This window comes from Magnolia sinica, chromosome 3, assembly GCF_029962835.1.
Source record: "Magnolia sinica isolate HGM2019 chromosome 3, MsV1, whole genome shotgun sequence".
In the NCBI taxonomy this organism is placed as follows: domain Eukaryota; kingdom Viridiplantae; phylum Streptophyta; class Magnoliopsida; order Magnoliales; family Magnoliaceae; genus Magnolia; species Magnolia sinica.
In genome coordinates, this window is record NC_080575.1 from 84,196,954 (window position 1) to 84,208,044 (window position 11,091).

Below are 11,091 nucleotides of genomic sequence, written 5' to 3' on the forward strand. Positions count from 1 at the left end.
AATCGCAACGATGATGCAATCAAGATGGCATAGGTTTCGGCTTGATCTGAGTCAGGTCTACAAGATCAGAATTAAAGATGGGCGCAAACACTATCCAAGGGTCGTGAGTCACCGAGATTCGATCGGTAGGATCGTGGGACCAAGAGAAATAAAATGCATACCTACACATACACATGCACACACATGAACTTGGGTTGGGTCTTACAACCCTGCCCACCAACAAAGAAATTTTATCCTCGAAATTGACCAATCCTAAGACAAAATGAAAGGCGAAACACCACCATCATATAACAATCATCAAAGAGAAGATAATACAAACAATCATACATCAATCAATCATCAAACAAATGGGGATAACACTCTCTAATCTCGGCCTCGCCTTCCCAAGATGCCTCGGCCTCCGAATGATGACCCCACTGCATCTTCACCAAGGGAATGACCTTGGTCCTGAGAACCTACTCCTTCCGATCACTAATACGAATCGGCTGCTCAATGTAAGAAGCATCCTCACGGACCTCGAGGGGCTGCCAATCAATCACAGGGATGATGTCCGATCCACATTTTCGCAACATAAAAACATGGAACACATTGTGGATTGCGGATAACTCAGAAGGTAAGGCAAGCCTGTAGGCCACAGCGCCTACGCGCTCGATAATCTCGAAATGTTCAATAAATCTCAGGGTAAGCTTGCCCTTCACACCAAATTGAACCATGCCTTTCATAGGCGAGACCTTGAGATATACCATGTCCCCAACTGCAAACTCGAGGGGTTGACGCCGACGATCAATAAAACTCTTCTACCGGCTCTGAGCTATGCGCATCCTCTGCCTGATAACATCAATAACCTCCGACGTCTGCTGCACAAGCTCAGGACATAAGAGATGACGCTCTCCAACCTTGGTCTAACAGCTAGGAGATCTGCATGATCTACCATAGAGTGCCTCAAAAGGAGTCATGCCGATAGTCGCCTGATAGCTATTGTTGTACGCGAACTCGGCGAGACGTAAATGCTCATCCCAACTGCCTGTAAAGTCAATCACACAAGCTCCTAGTTGACCCTTTCGGTCTGCCCATCCGTCTGCGGATGATAAGTGGTGCTGAGATGCAAAATGGTCCCCATCGCCTGCTGAAAACTCCTCCAAAACTGAGATGTAAATCTAGAGTCTCGGTCAGAAATGATCGAAATTGGAATGCCTTGCAGTCTCACTATCTCCTCAATGAATACCTTTGCAAGCTAGTCCATAGTCCAAGAAGCACGCATCGGAATGAAATGCGCTGACTTCGTCATATGATCAACGACAACTCATACGGTATCATGACCGTGCTGAGTCCTCGGCAAACTTGCGATGAAATCCGTCGACACATGCTCCCATTTCCACACTGGAACGCTCAATGGCTGTAAGGGACTAGGGGGTCTCTGGTGATCGGACACGCCGGCATATGTCACACTCTGCCACGAAGCTAGCAATCTGTCATTTCATCCCCGACCAAAAATATTACCTCCTCATATCTCTTTACATCTTCGTGGAGCCCAGGTGAATAGTAAGTCTCGATCGGTATGCCTTGATCATCAGATTATGGCGTAACTCTGACACATCCGGGACACACAATTGGCCTCTGAAATGTAATCCACAATCAGAACCAATCTGCCAGTCTGACTGCTCCACGGATGCGGCCTTTGCTCAGTACTCCTAAAGCGACTCGTCTATCTGCTAAGCCTCGATCACCCTAGCCACCAAAGAGGGTTAAATCGACAAGCTTGAAAGCTAAACAATGGAAGAATGTAAACTGAACTCAAAGTCAAACTCTGAAACATCCTCAAGCATCTACCACTATCACACCATCATCTGTGCCACTAAGCCTCATGGCTGACAGCTGAGCGCGTTCGCCACCACGTTCGCCTTACCCGAGTGGTACTGAAGGTCGAAATCATAGTCCTTCAATAGCTCCATCCAACGCCTCTGTTGCATGTTCAACTCGGACTACGAAAATAGATACTTCAAGCTCTTATGATCCAAGAAAAGCTCGAACCTAACCCAATAGAGATAATGCCTCCACACCTTCAGTGTAAAGACAACCGTTGCTAACTCCAAATCATGGGTAGGGTAGTTCAACTCATGAACCTTGAGTTGGCACGAGGCATACGCCACTGGCTTCCCGTGCTGCATCAGGAAAACACTCAAGCCAACTCTAGAGGCATCGGTAAATACAAAAAAAACCCTCACTCCCATCAGGAAGAGTGAGAACAGGAGCGGACGTGAGGCGGTCCTTCAACTCCATAAATGCTTCCTCGTAAGTGTCACTCCAGACAAACTTGGTGCCCTTCCGCATCAACCGAGTCAGCGGTGCTGCAATACGGGAGAAACCCTCAATAAACCGACAATAATATCCCGCTAAACCAAGGAAGCTACGGATCTCGGACGTGTTCGTAGGCTGGCCCCATTGACGTACAACATCGACCTTCAAGGGGTCCACAGTGACACCCTCCCTCGTCACCATGTGACTGAGGAATTTCACCTCATCTTGCTTGAACTCGTACTTCTCTAGCTTCGCATACAGCTGGTGGGCACGAAGAGTCTCTAGCACAATCTGCAAGTGCTTTACAGGGTCCTCTCGGGTCCTCGAATACACAAGAATATCATTAATAAACACTACCATGAATTGATCGAGGAAAGGCCAGAAGACCTCGTTCATCAGCTATATAAATACAGGGGGTGCATTGGTCAGTCTGAATGACATGACCAAGAACTCAAATTGACTATAGCGCATCAGGAATGCTGTCTTCGAAATGTCCTCCTCTAGGACCCGAATTTGATGGTAACCAAAGCATAAATCTATCTTGGAAAAGAACTGTGCACCCTTCAACTGGTCAAACAAATCATCAATACGAGGAAGCGGGTATCGGTTCTTGCTAGTGACTCTATTAAGCTCATAGTAATCCACACAAAGCCTCAATGAGTCATCCTTCTTCATGAACAATACCGGGGCTCCCCAAGGTGAACTGCTGGGACGAATAAAACCCAACTCCTGGAGCTCATCCAACTGCTCCTGCAGTTCCCTCAACTCTAATGGTGTCATCCGGTAGGGGGCCTTTGAGATAGGTGCAGTACCGGGCACCAAATCTATCTGAAACTCAATCTGTCAACGCGGCAGCAAACCCAAAATCTCCTGGAACACATCCGGGTACTCATAAACAACTGACAGCTGCTCAATACACCCTGCCACAGAATCCTCGACGACACAAGCCAACAAACTCGACAACGGCTCTCCTTTGGGCTCGGTGACGAACTAGAACACTGGCTAGCCGAGAATATGAAACATGACTGTCCTCGCGGCACAGTCCAAGATAGCATAATACTGCACAAGCCAGTCCATACCTAGGATAACATCAAAACCTGCCATCAGCATCACGAACAGATCGACGGGAAGGAACATCTCACCTAATGACACCGGGCAAGAAGGGCAACGACGCCTTAATACTACAGACTTCCTCAAGGGAGTCGAAACTGCCAAGGCCTCAAACGTGGACCCCAATGGAATACCAGTCGATCGGCAAAATTGCTCAGCCACAAAGGAATGAGAAGCGCCGAAATCAAACAAAACATGGGCAATACAAGCAGAAATAAGAAGAATACCCTCGACAACTCCGTCGGTCGATGACTGCGGGTCCTGGCCCTGCGCCTGCTGGCAGAATAAAATCTACCCTGAGCTAGCAAGGGAAGCAAGCCAGAAGACTATGGATCCTGAGTCTGCACTTGCTCAGCCACGATACATTTTCGACCTAGGGACTGGACATGTGGATATCCCCTCTACTGCTGCTGTTGTCTCTGCTGCTACTGATGTGGCCACTGGAGAGGTCTACCTGGTTGCCTCTGCTACTAAGGAGGAACCCTAGGAGTGAGAGGTGGAAGCTGCGCTCGCTGCTGATGCTGCTATTGAGGAGGACGAGGAGGCAACTATGCTGGCCTTTACTACTACAAGGGGAGAGGACAATCTCACCTCCGATGCCCAGTCTGCCCACAACCATAGCAAACACCGAAAAAAGGGCCGAAAGATGAAGTGGCTGGCTGCACTGATGATGATGAGGAAGCTGCTATCATGTCGCAGGCTGCCGAAACTCTAATATGCCCCTCCATCTCTGTTGACGGTGCTGACGGGAATTGTTGGCTGGTGCTCTCCTCTTCGATCTCCACCGAAACTCTGCTCTCGTGATCTCTGGGTTATGGCCCAGTCTTCATAAACCTAGGCTCTATGCACGACCTCATCAAACGTTCTCAAATAATGGCCTACTACACGGCTACAGAGCGCGGGTCGCAAACCATTTTAAAAACGGCGAGCTCTCATCTTCTCGTCACCAGTGAGATGAGGAGCAAATCTAAACAAAGCCAAGAAACGGGCCTCATACTGTGACACCATCATATCGCCATGGACCAGAGTCTTAAACTCCATAGCCCTCTGCTCTTGAACATGCTCGGGGAAGAACTTCTGATCAAAACGGACCACGAATTGCTCCCAAGTCCAAATAAAATGAGGCCCGGCCATCCTCGACACTGATGACCACCAATGACGGGCCTCGCCCTGAAGAAGAAAAGTCACCAAGGAAACACACTGGTCAGCCGGACACTGCATCATGTCAAAAATCCTCTCTATCTCTATGCTTCAAGCCTCAGCGGCAGAAGGGTCAAGCTCACCCCTAAATCTCGGAGGGTCATGCTGCTTAAACTCTCTAGAAATAGCGCTAGCGCCTGGCAAATCGATCTGATCGGGAACTGGGATGGTTGTAGGCTGATGAGTCTGCAATGTAGCAAAGATGATATGCATTAACTAATGGAAATGCTTAGCACCGACTGGCACTGTTGGAAACACGGGACCAGCACTTGCCTCAAGTGGAGGCACGGGTGCGGCTGAAGGAGATGGAGCCTCTGTAACCAGAACAGTAGGCTCGGGCAGAGGAATAGGCGGTATAGGGGGCAGAATTATGACCTCAGAGATAGGATCAAGACTAGGGTCCACGATGGGTGGAGTAGGGTGTGCTCGGGTCGACCGAGTATCATGAGTGCCTCTACCTCTCGTACCTCGACCGTGGGAACCATGGCCACAGGCATCACGCCTAGACGGCATCGTCTACAAACAAATGACGACGCAAGGGATCAGAACAATTACAAGATCAAATGAGGTGAAAGAAAGGCTCTCAAGACACTACTTATCCTAGGCTCGCAGTAGATATGCGATGTTATCCCAAGTTATTCCAGAATTACTTGCTATGCTTTGATACCAACTCCTATCACGTCCCAGACTCAGTAACCGGACTTACAAGGAACCCGAAAGTCGGTTCTGGCCGCAACAGCTTCTGTAATACCCCACTCTCAGCTCTAGAGACAAGTTCCGATCTTGGGATCCTACAAGGAGGATTTTTATAACCATATATCCATTCCAATACGATCATACCCAAGATCACAGCAAGTATATCTGAGAAATAACAAAGGCACACATCACAAAATTCTCTATAAATTTGATCTTTAATACAATGCTAAAAAGAAATACATCTGATGACAAAAGAAGAAGGAAGGAGATCTACAACACTAGGGTCCTCGTCTCAACCCCTATCCAAGCTCTACCCCTACGACCCGACTTAGGATCTCCTACACACATCAATCATGCATAAGCTTATAGAAAGCTTAGAGGGTGGTGAAAGTGTGTGACAATGGTGTGCAGAAAAATAATAGGAGATACAGAAGGGAAACATGATCAATGCCAATAGCACTAGCCTTACCAAGGTTAAGCCATGAATGTAGGAAGCCACACCCAAGCATGCAATGGGAAGTGATGCCAATGCTTATAACCAGACCACTTATCCAATATAGTTCCATCATAAAGAATATCACCGGGGTCTGATATACTACAGGATGACTACCGCTATCAAGACCGCACAGTTAACAAGCGTAAAAGACCACGCTACCCACCTGTGGACAGCCAATCACCAGCAAAGCTCAATGGTAGCGGAACCATTCATGAGTTTGTCAGACTCAGCCTAGTCATGCCCTCTCACTCAGGCGGATAAGGCCACATCTCATCTCAACCGACTACACGATAGTGAGAGACGCGGCCTAATGGTGTAAGGCACTCGGGCGCTCATGATTTTCACTCGATCACAGCGATGAGGCACCTTCTAGGTACCTTGAAGGTTTAGGACTTTTCACCCAGGGATATCCTATGCACCCTAATGCTCAAATAATATATTTACAATGTCCACATACGATCATCCATGAATACCCCTGTGGATGCAAGGGCCTGATGAAGCAAGGGCAATAATATCCATGAGATGTGATGCCAAATACATGAATCCTGCATACCAATCATGCACTAACTCCAAGCACTCAATGTGCATAAGAGGGAAAACTCCATCCCTCCATCATATCAACCCAATGACCACACACACACAATGCAATCCAATCATACTATGATGTATATGGGTCATGAGGGTGTGCCATACGATAATGAAGACTTAGAACATACTCCTCCTTCCCAAGGGGGGAAAACAAGTCTAGGTATTTAGACAAGATTACTAAGGGATCATCTTCTAGTGGGGGCCCAATACTTTGGGGTAGCCCACAAGGCTAAGAAGGGGCATATATAAGCCTAAATGAATAAGCGGTCCTATTAAGGGTCCAATGTGGGCCTTCAACCACCTATAACAGCCCTATGGGCTTACCTTAAGGCCACTAAGGAGGACATCTAATCTCAACTGGGTCCCAAAAGGTAGCCCACTAGTACTCGAATAAGAAACAAGGCCCAAGGCTTAAGCAAATCCTTGGCTTATCGGGCTATACACCAAACCCAACACATAGGCAATATGGTGGGCCCTTAAGCAAGGTTTGGGCCCAACCACAAAGGTCATAAACCCACATATTGTGGTGGGCCTAGTGGGCAGCACGGTAATCAAACCATGTGAGCAATTTCTATTCTTTATCCAAGTGAGTTGGGCCTCACAACTTGGCCCAAATACAAGGTTATTTTGGTGGACAACCAAGGGCCCAACTACTTGCACATTATGGCCCGCAAACCCATCACAATAAGTAGTGAGATACAGGCCCACAGGTCAAGGGACCTAGCTAAAAGATTCAAAGATAAATGGGCCTACAAAGTCCAACCAAAACTATGAACATAGATCCAAAATAAAATCCAATAGAGGTGGGCCTCCTAGTGTATACAAATGAAGCCCAATTGCACCTCAGGAAATGGTAAGCTTATGTGCGTAATTCATCCTTAAATCTAGTGGGTCATGTTGCCCCAAATCATACCATTAAAGGTAGTCAATATGGGCTTATTGCTGGAATTTCTAGCCCACCCATTTCTGCGCTTGCTGGAGTCCAGCAATAATAAATATAAATTAAGTTTATGTTCATTAGTGGCCCACATATGCCCCTGAGGGTCCCACTAGATGAGTGTAATGGATCACACACATAAATCAGGTGGACCATGCTGCTAGACTGGAAGTCCAGCAACAGTCCAATGGGCCTATGTGTCCCAAGGTGGAAGGTCCTATGGGCCTGGGAAATTAGCCCAAAGACACAACCAAATGGGTCCCGAAAATGGATGCCACTGAGGGAGATAGGCATGTCCCACATGGACCACAAATGGATGGATGGTGGGGATAACAAATACATCACGGTGGGCCCACAAAGAGGGTGAACGGCCCGACTATGGCTGGACGCCACGGCCTAGGTGTCTCAGTCTGGTGGGCCGGTCAAGCCTGCGCCACGGTCAGCACATGGGTCCGTTGACCCCAAAACTTAGCAGGTGAGTCCTACTATAGGTGGGCCACCTATCTGTAAAATTTCATACTTTTTGAATTAGCAGAAGTATTTTAATTAATTTAAGGTAAACAGACTATCCAGAAAATCTGTCTAGTGCAGATTTTTGATAGGCCTTGATCTGAGCTTCCAATTTTGTGGATTAATGGCCTCTAAAAATTAGGAAAAAACAATTTGTGTCCCCTCAATGTGTACTACAAAGTGGGGTCTACGGATGTGGCCCACCAGTGGAAAGATTATTTTATATTTAAGCAATTCCACATTGATATGTTGCTAGAATAGTGCAGAAATTACAAACTAACCACCTCACTTGGGCCACACCTTTGGGACCTTAATCAGGGTCATATGGGGTTGAAATTTGGGGAACATTAAGGTGAGATCCCCACATTTCAGAAAAGTATATTTGATGGGTATGAAAAGACCCCCAATCAGTCCCAATTTCAGGCCCAAAATTAATAGAAATCTGTCCTAAAAATCTAGACAGCAATACATTCTTGAATTAAAATAAATGTAGGAACCATTTAAGGAAAGGATTAGCCCATAAGTTTGGTGCCATGGCCCACCCTAGTGGGCCACACAATTGTCTATATCAAATTTAAAATTTTCCACTCTTGCATGCAACATTTAGGGTGGCAAATGGGACACCCTAACCATAGTGTAGGTTGGGTATGCATGTCCCACTCTTACAGGGCTTTCCTGGACAATCCAGGCCCACTAAGTGGACCACACCTACATCATCAGAAATTCAAGAGAAGGGGAGAGGAAAGGAACGATATCCGGCCATCGGGGGAAGGCTCTGCCACTATTGACCCTTCCCCAACACAATCACAACGACATATACTATACATATACAATATACAACATGGATTTCATCATGCATGGCCTAGATCTAAGATGAATGGTTAAGATGCCATCTCAACCATGATGCAAGGGTCTATATGACCCATCATGCCTAAGAAATGAGAAGAAATCCCCATGAAAGGAATTCATCAAGGGAATCCCCATGCATGGACATACATGCACAAGATGGGCCCAATGGCCACATCTAGAAGGTTGTGTAGGATCTCCACCATTGATTGGTGGGTCCTACACATCCCAAATGAGAAAGAGGGAAGGATCTACATGATATGGAGAGCACCCACCTTGATCCTTACAAAAATCTAGGTCTTCTTGCTCCTAACACTCCAAGGGAGATGGATGGATGGATGAGTTGAACTTGTGATGGATGGATTTAGAGAGCTTAGGGAGAGAAGAGGCTGAAAAATGGAAAGGGAGAGGTGGGGACGTCCCACCTTCTTCTATCAAGAAGGAAGAAAAAGAAAAGAGGGGAAATGAGAGGGAGAGAGAGAGAGGTATTTGTAGGAAGGAAATGATTGTAGCTTGTTTAGGGATGAGAAATTTCAGCTGTTTCTCTTGAGAAATGGGGCTTTGGTTAGAGAGATAATGATAGGCTAGCAAAAGAGGACCTAAGGGAGGCTATAGGTTAGGGTTGTGGGTAGTGTATGATTGATGGGTAGTGTAGAACATGGGATTTGGGTAGTGTGCGTGTAGTGTGTGTGTTGTAACTTGTACTAAAAGATGGGACCACCTAAAAATTCATGCACACCACCTCTAGGTGGCCACATGATCATGATCAAGGGTTAGAAAATGAAATGCACACAACTTATGATCTACACGTTGGATGGATGCACAAGACGCGTCATCAGAACCGCAACGACGATGTGATCAAGATGGCATAGGTTTAGGCTCGATCCGAGTCGGGTCTACATGACCAGACTTAAGGATGACTGCAAATACTATCCGAGGGTCGTAGGTCACCGGGATTCAACTGGTAGGACCGCGGGACCAAGAGAAATGAAATTCATACCTCTACACACACATGCACACACATGAACTCGGGTCGGGTCTTACAAAGATTGAGTGAGTGGAAGAAGATGGGATAGAGATAGCATCGGCCGTTGGTGCGAGTTGCATGCTCTGTAGCAACTCGACTCAGTCACCTTGGAATTGAGTCAGTGAAAGTAAGTCCTAACCCGTCCCCTGTTGAGGAGGAATCAGCGTGGGAGGACTCCGTCAACCCTAACAACCGGTCTGATCCCAGGGTTCTTTTCCACTCAGTTGAGGATCTCCGATTCTACATCAACTCGACTTTCCAGAGACCAGGTCGACCCCCATCAAATTCCGACCATACTAACACGGTCATTCGTCTCCAGCAACGTCTGCCTATCGCGGATCAGGAAGATCTAACTAGCCATAAAACCTCCTCAAACAACAAACCATTACAGGTAACGGACTGCTATCCGACTGAGTTTTCAAAGTTAAGCTGCTAGTGAGTCAATAGTGTTCTAACTAGACTGAGTCGACTTAGTAATAACACGTGAATTGGTATATCCAAGAATGTCTTTAACAGACTGCTTTGGAAGATAATCATACCTCATCAGCAACGTAGAATGACCCCGATCCAGGTATAAACCAAAGCTCTACTATTTACATTTGAAATTTCTCTCTCGACTCGGTCATGAGTCAACTTAACCAGTTCCCCAACTGAGTTGAAATAAAACTGTTACAGGACTATCTAGAGGGGATTTGGAGAACATCGACTCAGGAAAATCAGTAATATCATCCTATAATCTGTAATTATTTTAAAATCCATCTCAATTAGCTTGTTGTTGAAAGATTCAACTGAGTCAACTCAGTGGCAGCTCACTGTTATCTTGTAAACGCCTATTCAGGAACTACTTGAAAGTGTCTACCTTAAGGACACTCCTTCCTTCAACAAGTCTCAATAGGTGAGTAGAAATTAAGATTTATATTAATATTAGGCTATATGTGTGTTGGGAGTAGAATTCTAGACTTACACCTACTTGGATTTTTAGGATCATTTATCCACCTCATAAGAACGTCTCAAATCGAGAGGAAACTTCATTCAAGGTGAGGGATATCCCATATGGCTTCATCATTTCATTGAATTCTAAAATAGCTTAAGCTTAAAAGTATGAAGACCAAATAATTGTGTAAGTGTTAATGTTGCTTCCTTAAATCTTGAATTGATATTGATAATTATGTAGGATTGTCTTGAATCTTGCTACTTTAATCCATCTTATAAGAATCGTATTATGCTCATTATGCCCCATTTGAAATTGCTTATGTACATGTGTACTTATATTAGTTGCACTAAGAGGTTAGAGATATTGCTTCTATTCTAATGGTGAGTTGCTCCATTAACCCCTTGTATATACTAGGTTAGTTATAAATCGGATCTAATATAGTATTAGAA

At 45.9% G+C, this 11,091-nt stretch overlaps 1 protein-coding gene across 1 annotated transcript; it reads right to left on the reverse strand.

Annotated features, from left to right (window-relative positions):
• Nucleotides 1-4,659: 4,659 nt before the first annotated feature.
• On the reverse strand, nucleotides 4,660-5,121 carry LOC131238959 (arabinogalactan protein 1-like). Its single transcript, XM_058236534.1, has 2 exons — nucleotides 4,882-5,121; nucleotides 4,660-4,794 (listed from the first exon to the last, which is right to left on the reverse strand). Exons 1-2 carry the CDS (start codon nucleotides 5,119-5,121, stop codon nucleotides 4,660-4,662), a joined length of 375 nt encoding a protein of 124 aa, XP_058092517.1.
• Nucleotides 5,122-11,091: the final 5,970 nt, after the last annotated feature.

Bases quoted from the DNA above. Each gene is read 5' to 3' on its own strand.
- LOC131238959 (XM_058236534.1), bottom strand. From the start codon at position 5,121: ATGCCGTCTAGGCGTGATGCCTGTGGCCATGGTTCCCACGGTCGAGGT. The intron at 4,795-4,881 runs GCAAGTGCTGGT...GCTACATTGCAG, and splicing joins CACCCGTGCCTCCACTTGAG to ACTCATCAGCCTACAACCAT.